The sequence below is a fragment of the Pyxicephalus adspersus genome, chromosome 2 (genome assembly GCF_032062135.1).
Source record: "Pyxicephalus adspersus chromosome 2, UCB_Pads_2.0, whole genome shotgun sequence".
Classification (NCBI taxonomy): Eukaryota; Metazoa; Chordata; class Amphibia; order Anura; family Pyxicephalidae; genus Pyxicephalus; species Pyxicephalus adspersus.
Window position 1 is genome coordinate 5937138 of NC_092859.1, and position 14490 is coordinate 5951627.

A 14490-nucleotide genomic window follows, 5' to 3' on the forward strand; every position below is an offset into this window, starting at 1 on the left:
GGGGTCGGGCACCCAAAGGAAGAAGAGTTTGGGGTCGGGCACCCAAAGGAAGAAGAGGTTGGGGTCGGGCACCCAAAGGAAGAAGAGGTTGGGGTCGGGCACCCAAAGGAAGAAGAGGTTGGGGTCGGGCACCCAAAAGAAAGAAGAGGTTGGGGTCGAGCACCCAAAAGAAAGAAGAGGTTGGGGTCGAGCACCCAAAAGAAAGAAGAGGTTGGGGTCGAGCACCCAAAAGAAAGAAGAGGTTGGGGGCGGGCACCCAAAAGAAAGAAGAGGTTGGGGGCGGGCACCCAAAAGAAAGAAGAGGTTGGGGTCGGGCATCGAGCAAGAAGGAACTGAAATTAGGCACCAAGAAAGAAGGGTTTCTGTTGGGCATCAACAAGATTTCAGCACTAGATTAGAACAAGCTGATAAGGTAAGTTCTCTCATAATATATATATACTTATATATATATATATATAGGGACATACTCATATATATGATCAGACACAAGGAATGTACACAATCACTACCAAGACTCTGTTATCAGGTCAGAAGGCGGTATAGCTACATACACAGATATCAGCCTTTATCTAGTGGAATTCCCTACTCTTACAGAATGTTCACACCAAATATAATCAGATGACATCCAATTATCCAACTTACAACCATGAAATATAATAACCCTGCAATATTAAATACAAAAATACTATATATACACAATATAATCTAACAAGTGCCATGCAACATCCAATGCAATGACATTTATAGATACCCCTCCCCCACACCTCTATATACTGTAAACCCCATTAGGTATATAGGGGGGTCCTGCACACAAACACAGTCCTGAGGCTCTGCTATTCATCCCTATTACCCCCTTTCCTAAAAAAAAAATGGCATTACCCGGCCAGTCCTCCGAAGAGGAACTTAATAGCCTTGGGGGAGGTCTTCCTTTCCGCCATCCTTTCACCAACTGACCGGAGAGACCCCCAAGGTGACACGGGAGGTGTGCGAGCTCTGACTAGGAGGCGGGGCTGCCGGCTAGCTGACGTCACTTCAGAAAGAGGCGCACGCTAGAGAAAGGGCAGCACGAAGCAACATCTGCCATGTCAACTGTGGGCAAAATCCAGCCGAATTGTGTCTTCGCTTATATTTCACGCTCGGCTCGAAGGATACGGACGAAAGGTCAGTTTTGAAATTATAAATTTTCATATTTTGATAGATAATTACACGAAATTGCCATTGTGATGGGAATAGGAGTCATGTTGGGAAAACAGAAATGGTATTGTTTTTATTCCATATCTCTCAATAATTCGTAAGACTATTACAGATGATAGGTAAATAAGGAAAAATACGATTTCTTTATATTTCGTATTTACGCCATGTTTGGCGTGGGCAAAACAGATTCTGTGAGGAGAGGCGGCCATATTAGATCCTGGAAAGCTGACAGACTGAACTGGAGTTATGTGATCGCTGCTGGACTTTGAATTTAAAGAATTTATAACAGCAATTAAAACGATGGGAACAACATTTCTTAAGGATACAGTTATATCACCTAACGGTCCTTCTTCGTGGAATCCGTTATCCGGTTTCCAGGTAAACAAAGTTTTACTATCAGTTGACCCTGTGAGTTCATCCATTATGCTTCCTTTAGTTAGTTGACAACATTGCTTAACTGCAGTGAAATCGCACAGCAGCGTTGTCACCCTGTGTTAGACCTGGTTTCCACTGACAACAAGGGGGGGCGGTTACAATAATTTTTTTGAGAATGTCAAAAAACTGCCCAGCATACCTGGCGGCATTACGTCTTGGAGTAATTGTTAATATTTGTTATTATTCTGTATGTATAGACTCTGGACAATATCACTTGTCAGTCAGTCATACCAAGGCGACATGATAACAGGAGTAGAATAATATTGATAATCTGGTCACAATGGCCCCTTAGGTCAGCCTTCCTCAAATTTTTGGGGGAACTCTAGAAAAAGGTTTCAGGTCTTCAGAGAACCCCTAATAAAGGCTATAAATCCAAAGCTCACTGTATATTAGTGTGGTGCTCAGTGGGAAGAATTCTTCTTACAATAATGGCCACCAGGAAGAATGTCACCCTTACGGATGGCCAAAAAGATCATTGGTATCATTTAAAAAGAAGCAAAAATTTCTCAAGAAACCCCTAGCAACTTCTGGAGGAAGCCTACGTTCTATGGAACACTGTCACACAGGTCTTGTGGGGTTTTCCTCATGTGCATTGATTCGTACTTACCAAATGTGGGCGGAGGAAGGACAACTGTTGAACTGATGACAGGATCTTGGATGCTGAAGGCTCATCGATGCACGTGGCATCATCTGGTCATCAGAAGATCTCCAATGGCAGGTCTGGTGGGGTGTTCTTAGTATGCAGTGATTTGTACTTACCAAAAGTGGGCCAAGGAAGGACAACCATTGAACTGATGAAGGACCTTGGCTGCTGAAGGCTTATTGATGCATGTTTCACCATCCAATCCCACAGAAGATCTCCAATGGCAGGTCTCGATGGGTGTTCTTGATATGCAGTAATTACCACCTACCAAAAGTGGGCCAAGGAAGGACAACCATTGAACTAATGACAGGACCTTGGCTGCCAAAGTTCTTGATATGCAGTAATTACCACCTACCAAAAGTGGGCCAAGGAAGGACAACCATTGAACTAATGACAGGACCTTGGCTGCCAAAAGCTTATCGATGCATGTTTAACCATCCAATCCCACAGCAGTGATTTTGTACTTACCAAAAGCGGGCAGAGGAAGGACAACCATTGAACTGATGACAGGACCTTGGCTGCCAAAGGTTGATCGATGCATGTTGCACCATCTGATCCCACAGAAGATCTCCAATGGCAGGTCTTGTGGGGCGTTCTTGATATGCAGTAATTAACACCTACCAAAAGTGGGCCAAAGAAGGACAACCATTGAACTGATGAAGGACCTTGGCTGCTGAAGGCTCATCGATGCATGTTGAAACATCCAATCCCACAGAAGATCTCCAATGGCAGGTCTAGTGGGGTGTTCTTGATATGCAGTGATTTGTACTCACCAAAAGTGGGCAGAGGAAGGACAACCATTGAACTGATGACAGGACCTTGGCTGCCGAAGGCTGATCGATGCATGTTGCACCATCTGATCCCACAGAAGATCTCCAATGGCAGGTCTTGTGGGGTGTTCCTGATATGCAGTGATTAAAACCTACCAAAAGTGGGCCGAGGAAGGACAACCATTGAACTGATGACAGGACCTTGGCTGCCGAAGGCTCATCGATGCATGTTGCACCATCTGATCCCACAGAAGATCTCCAAATGTCAGGTCTTGTGGGGTGTTCTTGATATGCAGTAATTACCACCTACCAAAAGTGGGCCAAGGAAGGACAACCATTGAACTGATGACAGGACCTTGGCTGCCAAAGGTTGATCGATGCATGTTGCACCATCTGATCCCACAGAAGATCTCCAATGGCAGGTCTTGTGGGGTGTTCCTGATATGCAGTGATTAAAACCTACCAAAAGTGAGCCAAGGAAGGACAACTGTTGAACTGATGACAGGACCTAGGCTGCCGAAGGCTCATCGATGTATATTGCACCATCTGATCACACAGAAGATCTCCCAATGGCAGGTCTTGTGGGGTGTTCCTGATATGCAGTAATACACACCTACCAAAAGTGGGCCAAGGAAGGACAACCATTGAACTGTTGATTGAGGCTCATCGATGCATGTTGAACCATCCAATCCCACAGAAGATCTCCGAAGGCAGGTCTTGTGGGGCGTTCCTGATATGCTGTGATTTGTACCTACCAAAAGTGGGCCAAGGAAGGATAACCGGTGAACTAATGACAGGACCTTGGATGCCGAAGGCTCATCGATGCATGTTGCACCATCTGATCCCACAGAAGATCTCCAATGGCAGGTCTTGTGGGGCATTCCTGATATGCAGTGATTTGTACTTACCAAAAGTGGGCAGAGCAAAGACAACCCTTAAACCGATGACAGAACCTTGGATGATAAAGGCTTTTCGATTCACGTGGCACTATCTGATCTCACAGAAGATCTCCAAGGGCAGGTCTCATGGGGTTTTCTTCATGTGCAGTGATTATAATTTACCAAATGTGGGCAGAGGAAGGACAATCGTTGAACCGATGACAGGATCTTTGATATCAGGGCTCTTCAATGCATGTGGAACCATCTGGTCTGATCCCACATCTGTAGCACACATTTCCTGAAAACCTAATGTTGGCTATGAAGAAGAAAGGTGTTCGAACACACAATTCATTATACCTTACTGTTTATAGGACTTCATAGTCACAGATTAGTCAAAGGGCCCATGCCTATCCGACAAGGGCTATATTGTGATGGCTGGACAATGGGTCAGAGAACCTCCAATGGCAGGTGTGGTGGGGTGTTTCTGATATGCAGTGATAAGTACCTACCATGTAGGCCAAGAAAGGACAACCATTGAACTGATGACAGTATCTTCTATGCAGAAGGTTCATCCAGGCATGTAGCACCATCTGGTCTGATTTCACAGAAGAGCTTCTGAAGCGCACATTTCTGGAAAACCTAATGCACGCTATGAAGGAGAAAGGTGTCAGAACACACAAAACATTGCACCTTACTGTTTATGGGGCTGCATAGTCACTGACCAAATTGTCAATTCAAATCTGACAAGGGCCATATTATGATGGCTGGGCAATGGTAAGAAGAATCTTCAATAGCAGGTGTTGTGGGTTGTTCCTGATATGTAGTGACTAGTACCTACCAAAAGTGGGTCAAGGAAGGACAACCGTTGAACTGATGACAGGATCTTGGATGCTGAAGGCTCATCAAAGCACATGGCACCATCCAGTCTGATTTCACAGAAAAACTACCGTAGCACAAATTTTTGGAAAACCTAATTTTGGCAATGAGGGAGAAAATTGTCAAAACACACAATGCATTGCGCCTTACTGTTCATGGGGCTGCTTAGTCACAGACCTATCAAAATGCCCATGCTAACTCATGTCCAACACCAAAAAGCCTGTAAAGGGCACATGAGCTTCAGAACTAGACCATGGAGCAACAGATGAAGATACCTAGTCTGATGAGTCACATTTTCTTTTACATCATATGGATGGCCGTGTGTGTGTGGTCTTCTTTTGGGAAAAAAGATAGCAACAGGAGCGCTATAGGAAGGAGGTAGGCTGGTGGTGGCAGTGTGACCTAAAGGATCTATCTTACCATGTTGGTGATAATACCAGACACCATCAAAGGTCTTATGCAGTCCTTAATTTGACGGGTCACATGGAGGACATACACAACAAATAATGTAATATTTACACAACAAATTATATCCTAAGGGACATGTATCAATACAAATATAATACAATTAAAAGCTTTTAAAATATAGCACTAAACCTACTCATCCACCAGTCCACAAACAAGTTCAATAAACCAGCTGGTGGGAGGCTCACTATTGGTCCATGCTGGGGTAATATAGCGCCAACATATTACGCAGCGCTGTACATTAGGGGTTGCAAATGGCAGACAGATACAGACAGTGAGACAGGAGGAGGAGAGGACCCTGCCTCTAAGAGTTTATACAATATACACTTTATTAAGAGAACCTTGCAAATGATGGGTTGGACCCCTTTTTGCCTTTAGTACTACTGGACATCTTCATGGTATAGACTCAAAGTGCTGGAGACATTTCTCGGGGATTTTGATCCACATTAACATGATAGCATCACGCAGTTTCTACAGATTTGTTGGCAACATTCATGCTGTGACACTCCTGTTGCACCACACTCCAAAGGTTCTCTTTTGGATGGAGATACAGGGAGTGTGGAGGCCATTTAAGTCTAGTGCATGCATTCTCATGTTTAAGAAACCAGTTTGAGATGTTTTGAGCTTTGTGACATGGCAGGTAATCTTGCTGGAAGTTGGCATCAAAAGATGGGCACACTGAGATCATAAAAGGATGGATATGGTCAGCAACATTTCTAAGGTAGGGTATGCCATTTAAAGGATACTTGGTTGATACTAAGTGGCCAAAACTGTGCCAAGAAAATATCTCAAACCACCATTAGTCTAAATCCCTGATACAAGACAAGATGGTTTCAGGTTTTCATGTTGATGGCAAAGTCTGACCCAACCATCTGAACGTCACAGAAGAATTTGAGACTCATCAGACCAAGCAATTTTTTTATCAATTTTTCTTGTTTAATTTTGGTGAGCCCATGTAAATTGTAGCCTTAGGCGTGTTCTATTATGGAAGTAGTATAGCCAAGTGTGGTCTCCTACTGCTGTAGCCCATTTGCTACAAAGTTGGACATGTTGCACATTCAAGGATGCTCTTCATAACCTTAGTTGTAACATTTGATTTTTTTGACCATTTCCTTTCCTGTCAACTCAAACGTGTCTGATCATTCTCCACTAAACCCTGGCATCAACAAAACCCCACAAAGCTGCCACCTAGTGGATAATTTACTATTTTTGGATCATTCTCTGTAAACCCTAGAGATGGTTGTGCTTGAAGATCCCAACAAATCATACATTTCTGAATTACTCAGACCAGCTCAACCGGTGCCAATAGGCATGCCACTTTCCAAGTCGCTTAAATCCCCTTTTCTTCCCTATTCTGAAGCTTGATCTGAACATCAGCAGGTCATCTTGACAATATCAACATACCTAAGAACACTTAAGTGGTGCCAGAGGATTGGCTTATTAGAAACTTGCATTACCAAGCAGTTTAACAGGTGTACCTTTGCAAGTAACTGGTGGATGTACAGTTAGGTCCATAAATATTTGGACAGAGACAACTTTTTTTAACTTTGGTTCTGTACATTACCACAAATAATTTTAAATGAAACAACTCAGATGCAGTTGAACTGCAGACGTTGTTTTAATTCATTAGGTTGAACAAAAAGATTGCATAAAAATGTGAGGAACTAAAGCCTTTGTTTTACACAGTCACTTCAATTCAGGGGCCCAAAAGTAATTGTACAATTTACTCAAAGGCTTTTTCATGGGCTGGTGTGGGCAACTTCTTCATTATGTCATTATCAAATAAGCTGATAAAAGGCCTGGAGTGGATTTGAGGGGGAGGTGTTTGTATGAGAATCCGATCCGATTGACCCAGTCGAGAAATTGCTACAATATTAGGAGTGGCAAAATCTACAGTTTGGTACATAATGAGAAAGAAACAAAGCACTGGTGAACTCGGCAACACCAAAAGACCTGGACGTCCATGGAAGACAACTGTAGTGCTGTTTAGCAGGCATGACGTGCGAGAAAGAATCAGCACAAGAAGCCTATTGTCCTCATTTAAGTGCAGCAAAAAGCTGGTTTGTTTCAAATTTACTTTAAAAATAAGAAAACAAACACATGTTTCTTTTATTTTATCAAAAACTTTATTTTTTCAGATTTATTATCACAAATTCACAAAAAAAAGGCAAAAAAGAAAATTCGCTGGCTCAGTTAAAAACAATAAGTTTTGAGTGATGGTCTTGGGAAGAAGGAATGGGGGGGAGGTTACAAACAATTAAAATCTGGTTGGTGGGGAAAGGGGGGGCAGTACTTGCCGTACTGGTAGGGTGAATTGCACTGCCTATCAGGGAATAAGACAGAAATGGAAAAAAAATTTTGTCAGTTCCTATCAAGGCCATTGCCCCTCAATGGCTGTGATCGCCCCGCAATTCAATGCTGTGCTTTAAAAGTGTGAGGTGGCTAGAGGATCCAGCCATGTGACACAAAAGGGCGTGCACTCCTACCAGACCACACCCCCACTCACATCAGCCCTCATTTCAACACACACATTAAAATTAAATCAACTTTAAATAACCCATACAAGATAAGTAATTAGCACCAGATGATCAGTTAAGAGCTTATCAGCTCTGCAGCCCTGGGATAACATGAGGGGGTCATTAGCACCAAAGGCCTGCAGAGCATTAACACTTTTTCAACCTTCCCCCTCCAGACAGCTGCAGTTGCCACACAACCCCTGATTGGCCATGAGGCCACGGTGTAACACTGTAACCCCCTCTTTTCCTGAAGTTTTTTGGTTTCCCCATCCACCCCAGTCTCACCTTCTATACCTCTAACCCACCACTGTCAACATCAACTTGAAGCCCTCTCACGCCAGCAAGTCATGGACTTCTCACCTATGCTTCTCTCCCTCCAGAAAAAAGTAAATAAATGAAAACACCCCTTAAAAAAACAGCTACACCCACCACCTTTTTTGGAAAAAATGTACAACAGTTTTAGGATCTATAGCACCATTGAGAGAAAAAAAAATACCCTAAAAATGGAAAATAACCTTTTTTTCAAAAACGCACAAAAAAAAAATTGAGGCTCTTGAGGAGGGGAAAAATTGAGAGAAATAATAAATAAAGCATAACAAAAAAGAAAAAAAAAGAAAAAATTTTCAGCTGGATCTCCCCTCCTCCTTTTCGTGGTGCCTGACGCACAAGGCAACCGACTGACCGTGCCCATGAAACGGTGTAGTGGTTACTAGAGAAAAAAAAAGGTTTAGACTTCAGTATCAACATCCCGGGGTGCGTACCGCGCACCTGATGTCTGCACTAGGTCTTTAATACCCATTTACTGGTTATAAGCAACGCTAACAGCAGCCAATATCTGAAAAACAGAGTTTGGGGGAGTTAAAAAAATTCTGGTCTCTTCATTGGATAAATCCATCAATTTATTCGGCCTCATTTAATCAGTGTACTACATTAAAACATTTTTTAATTTTATTCTTCTTCAATAAAAAATTGTATTGTCAAAAATATATCATGCACACTTATTTATTTTTTTTATTTAGTATTAAGATAATTTTTGTTTTGATTTTGGCATACATTAGACCGAATTACTGACGTCACCAATAAACACCAAAGTGGAAGTAAAATTTACCAAAATTTTTTAACCTTTTGGAAATTCGTTTCCTTCACTAGTTTGCAGAAACAAACTAGTTTGAATGCCTAGTAATGAAATGGATCCTTTCATCGTGCCATTTTTTACAAACAAAAAAAGTTTTTTGGGTGGGGGAAATTGCACTTCTTGGCAATAATTTCTTTCTAAACTTTTGATTTTGTCAACATTTTTTATTAATGTTAAGGCCTTAAAATACATTAAGTTCAAATTAACTTCCAACTTGTGTCCCATTACAGGCAGATGGTAATTTTGGGGTGTCCCACCTGTTGAACACAAGATTTCCTACTTTACTCCTATAACTGGAAATACACAATTCTGTCAATTGGAATGCCTTCCACCTTCCTTTTTGTGGAATTCTTGACTTGGGGTGATCTGTTAGAGTAGGCTCATACACATGGCAATTACTAAAGAGGTTCATTGTATCAGTAATCAAACTCACACCGAAGTGTGCCGCTTTGGGGATGGGATAAAATGTAGATCGATGAAAGGACCATTTTAGGAACAATGGCAGTTTATACTGCTCATGAACAACAAATTCTAACATGGACATTCATTTCCATCCTAAATACAAATAAAAAAAAAAGTAAGTGTGCATCACCCACAATGTCAAATAAAAGCCCAGCTCTTTATCATGGCAGGCAAATTTAGGCAACTTTTTTGTTGGCCAGAATAAGTCATCAGTCTCAACATAAACAAAACCCCAAAAATTTGCCTTTCAGATATTGACAAAAGAGTATTTTAACGAAGCAAACAAAATACTAAAGCAATATCTGCCACAGTTTAGACAATGATAGCGACAGGTAAAGGATTATGGGTAACACGAGTCAGACGATGCAATGTTTTGGTCTATACAACTTCACCCATTTTTCATTTACAACACACATGAATAAACGTCTTGTCCGACCATTCCAAATGTAATTTCTTTATTCCCTCCCAACCCTTTTGATTAAATATTACAACTATCCACTATGTACAATTTTTTTTCAACTAGACTTATTTTTTTCCACTATTTAATATTTTAATAAGAAAAATAAATTTCATTTATACATGTCAGCACTGTTTTATATTTCTCTAAGAGTAACAGGCCTGGCAATGGGAATAACAGTTGGGCTAAATTACATCTGTAATATGACCTATTATTTGTATATCTCTTGTTATATATTCATACACAAGATAGCGCTTTATAAATATATTTTTATTTAGGGCTGGTGGTAGTGGTGTGAATGAGTGGCCATTTGGTTTTCTTTTCTACAATTCTTGAAATTTTGTACCAAAAGACTTGGAAATTGCCAAATAATGACTACCACAACAACACTGAACCACCCCTCTGTATGCAGTACAGCTTATCCTCCCGATCAGTCTCATTCATTAAACAATGCTTTAAATGAATGAACTTTAACAAAATGGCTTTTGCTGAACAACCGGTCAGCCAGTGAACCTTTATGAATCTGTGCATGAGATATGGCTACCACCATGTTACTGCAACATTCTCATAATGGGAACACTTTTGTTTCTAAGAATGCATGCTTTGTGAAAGGAATACAGTGGGTTGTCACTAGGTGCACCTACAATGGCTTTTGTGACATCTAGACTCAACAAAAAAAAATATTCATGATCCGCCACTAAGACCTAACATTGTGTTAATCTCTTGCATGCTTTTCAAAATACATTAATTTGGGATTCTATAACCTAACAATATAGCCAAACGTTTGTGGACACCTGACCATCAGACCTAATCAAGTTGGACTAATTTGAGAGAACATCCACTCTTCTAGGAGGGCTTTCCAAAAAATTTTGGCATGTGACTAGATATTTGTTTGGTCAGCCGATTGCTGGACAAGAAGACCTGGCTTGCAACTGGCATTCAAATGAGTCATAAAGGCTCATAAAGTAAGAATTAAATAAAAATTCTGCACAGGACTATACGAAACTGGCTTTGTACTGCCCTTCCCTAAAGTGCACTATTTGTTTAAAATTGTCAGTGTTGTGTAAAATGTGTGTGGTAGCATTATTAATAGCCTTCACCAGAATTACAAATTTATGAGCAGTAGCTACATCCTTTGTGTCATATGCACTGATCATCTAAAACATCAAAACCACCTGCCTAATATTATGTAGAGCCCACTTGTGCCATCCACACAACTCTAATCCATCCTGGTATGCACTGACTAAGACCTCAGATGGTGTCCAGCAGATTCTTTAATTTACACTGCCTCCACTGGCCAACCATCTTCCAATAATGAATTACGCCACCATTTCAGAAAATAATGCACACATAGCCAGTCTTCAAAATGGTCTAGAAGAATATGTGATTAATCAGACCAGACTACCATCTTCCAAAGTTCCATTTTTGACACTCTGCCCAATGAAGGCACTTTTGATGTTCTACAGATACAAAGCAAACTATGATGTACTGTGTGTTCAGATACCTTTCTCTAGAGGCTAGCATTATGTTTGTCAGCAATTTGTGCTACAGTTCTGAAGGATTGGACCAGATGAGCTAGCCATGCACAATGAGATTTGGGTGCACATGACCCTAGGCACTGGTTGTCCTTCCTTGTACTAAGTTTGGTGGGTTCAAACTACAGCATATGGGGAACACCCTGCAAAATAATCTTTGACCTAGTAGCCCAGCCATCACAATTTGGTCCTTGGCAAAGTCTCTCAGATCCTTACACATTGCTATTATTTTCTGCTTCTGAGTTTTCAGTTGCTGCCTGATATCTCTCTTCTTGTGTCAGGTGCTATTGTAGCCAGATAACCACTGGCAGATGAAGTGGTTTTAATGTTTTGGTTGATTAGTGTAATGATGTAATAATAGTCAGGTGGCCACAACCTTTTTGGCTATATAGATTAGATGCAACCAAAATTACTTCTATATCTCAAACCGACAATTGACACCCAAGTGAGCATGCATATCTCAAAGTACAGAAAATAACTGCCAACCCCTAGGCTCAATGTTCTAGGAAAACAGCCATAATTAGTTGAATCAATGTGAATGAATGTCTTCAAATTACATTAGAATTTAAGGTAGCTAAGGAGGATGAGGGAAGCATAACAAAAAAGTTTGGATCCAGATGGGATCTCCTTGAAAAGGGTTAAATGTGAAGTGCAAAGGAAGAAAGAGGACAGCAAGTGTGCACAAAACGTTTTGTGAGAAAATAATCCATAAGATAGGGGAGAAATAAAATATAACACACACACACACACACACACTGGCAAGACAATTTTATACACAAGCAAAAAGAAAAAAAAAAATAACCAGCAGATGGGAGCTTTCCATAGCAAGTTAAACCAAATCTCTCTATATATATTCATATATTTATATTTATTTATAAATTTCTATTTTACAGAGGAAAAAAAATGAGGAAAAAAAATGGGGAGTGAAATTGTCCAGGAAAAATGGTAAAAAGGAGAAAACTTGGTGAATAGATAATTCATCTGTCTCTCTATATATATATATATTTATAAAAACCCGTAATCTCTCTCTATTTAAAACAACAACACGGAGAGAGGTCTTTTTATCGCAGTGGTAAGGGCGCCTTTTTTTTTTATTAGAAAAAAAAACCAAAAACAAATTACTTTTTTTTTTTCTTCTCAAAAAAAAAAAAAAAATATAAAAGGACAAGCGGAGAGTAGCATTGGGGCCTCTGGCTCCCCAGCTCGACAGTGTTCTCATGCTTGACCTTGGACTGCGCCAGACTCGTAAGTGACAGTCTTGTGCTTCAGTCCTTACTACGATGTATGCATTCACTGTACCATTTTGCTAGAAGAGTGCTTTCAGTTCAGTCCGACCCCCAAAATGGACAGTTTGAGTGACCAACACTTCAATGAATGCATCACATTTGGAGCTTCCAATTGCTCTCTGAAGCATTTCAAAAAGACAATCCTTAACCCCCCCCAAAACAAATCCATCAAATAACACATCAGTCTCTTAAACCTCCCTCCCTCCGCAGGCCATGCCCAAATTTCCATATTGGAGCACCACTCTGTACTTTATTTTGTTTAATTTAAAAAAGTTTATAAAAGCAAACTGTGCCCCCAAACATAGGAAATAAACAGTCCCAAAAGCACCCAACAAAATACAACCCCTCCCCCCCCCCCAAAAAAAAAAACAAAAAAAAAAAAAAAATCACAAATTCAAGATTTCAGAATAAATATTCCTGATAAAATTACAAAAAAAATTAAACAAAGAAGAAAAATAATAAAATAATCGACAAAGACATGTAGAATCCTGATTGGCTGTTCCCGCAAAAGGGGCGGGATCTGTGTAAACAAGGCTTGTGATTGGCTGGAGAGAGTGAAAATATGAGCTGCCATTCGGTCAAAAAAAATATAAATAAATAAAATATGTTGGCTCCCGTCCCTCCCATCCCTCTCATTCCGCGGCTCGCTCTCTTCCTGTTCACGTCTGTTTGGCTGGTTGATTAGCACCGCCCCCCTCCTCTGGTTTCTGGGAGGAAGGGGAAGAGTTTTGATTAGCTGGCTCGGTGGTGGGTGGTAAAAGAGGGGGGAGAGACTGTAGAAGGAGCAGAAGGGGTGGGAGAAGATCACCGTGTGCTTGGAGGAGGGGCCTGAGGAAAGGAAAAAAAAATATATATATATTATTTTGGATACATATTAAAATATTTATAAAGTCAATTCAGCTTACATACAACATAGCAAAATGAGAATTACACCCAGCACATGGACAAGAGAGGTTCTGTGCAGAGTCCATAAAAAACATACTAAGAAATAAACCCAGAATACAGGGCAAGAAAAGTGATACTATGCAGAGTTTGCATATATAGAATATGAAAGTAAATAGTGTACAGTTGTAGAGCAATGATATTGCTTGTACATTTATTCTTTTGTCTTACTTTTGCCCCTATTCCCCCCAGATTCTTACCAGGTGAAAGCCATCATAAGTATGCATAAGTTCCTCCATTTTGTACTGCTCCAGGATGACCACTCCATTCATGTTGCTGTTGACCTGGCGGGCACAACTTTCACAGTGGACCAGGTAGGTGTTTTTTCCTCCACTCTCACTGGTGACAAACAGGATGTTGAAAACCTCCACCTATTGGACAGAGAAGCCATAGAGCCATCAGACCATAGCTTAGGTTAACCCTGCTCTTTCAGATAACCCTAATTAACCAGTACTCACATCACACTCATTGCAGTAATAAGCTGGTTCATCCTTCACTCGTGGCTGATAAGCCAACTTCTTCCCACTGCGAGTCAGACTGTCCCTCTGTATCTGGCACCGTTTCATGGATTGCAAGAGGCAGTACCTGTAGGTGAGATAGTAAGAGGAGGGAGTAAGTACAGGTGGTAGAGCAGACACTGGAGTTGGGATAAGAGGAGACCAGAGATGACAAATTAGCAACATGAACATGTGAGGACTACTACATGTCTGCCAATTTCCTGTCTGGAAGACTTACAGCATCATTTCATCATCACTTTCTGCCCAGCCTGACTGGACCACCGCTTTTATTAACTGAATTTTAGCATTACATGTGTCCGCATGCAAATACAATCTAGGAACACTGATGAAACTGGATTGACATTCACCCATCAAGGCATTTTGACAACTCCTCCCAAA

The 14490-nt window shown here is 40.9% G+C and overlaps 2 protein-coding genes across 4 annotated transcripts in view; both read right to left on the reverse strand.

The window, feature by feature from the left end:
- Positions 1-1035, reverse strand: part of SLC25A11 (solute carrier family 25 member 11) — a 14279-nt gene extending 13244 nt beyond the window's left edge. Inside the window, exon 1 of the mRNA XM_072399324.1 lies at positions 880-1035. Within this exon, the coding sequence (XP_072255425.1) occupies positions 880-938 (59 nt within the window). The 5' untranslated portion in view covers positions 939-1035. The remainder of the gene's footprint in view (positions 1-879) is intronic.
- A 12014-nt stretch (positions 1036-13049) lies between these two features.
- The window catches only part of KDM6B (lysine demethylase 6B), a 75566-nt gene continuing 74125 nt past the window's right edge, over positions 13050-14490 (reverse strand). For all 3 annotated transcript variants that reach the window (XM_072399328.1, XM_072399326.1, XM_072399327.1), the window contains 3 exons: positions 14053-14179; positions 13795-13965; positions 13050-13480 (listed from right to left, as the gene is read on the reverse strand). In XM_072399328.1, the coding sequence (XP_072255429.1) occupies positions 13457-13480; positions 13795-13965; positions 14053-14179 (322 nt within the window). In that variant the 3' untranslated portion in view covers positions 13050-13456. The remainder of the gene's footprint in view (positions 13481-13794; positions 13966-14052; positions 14180-14490) is intronic.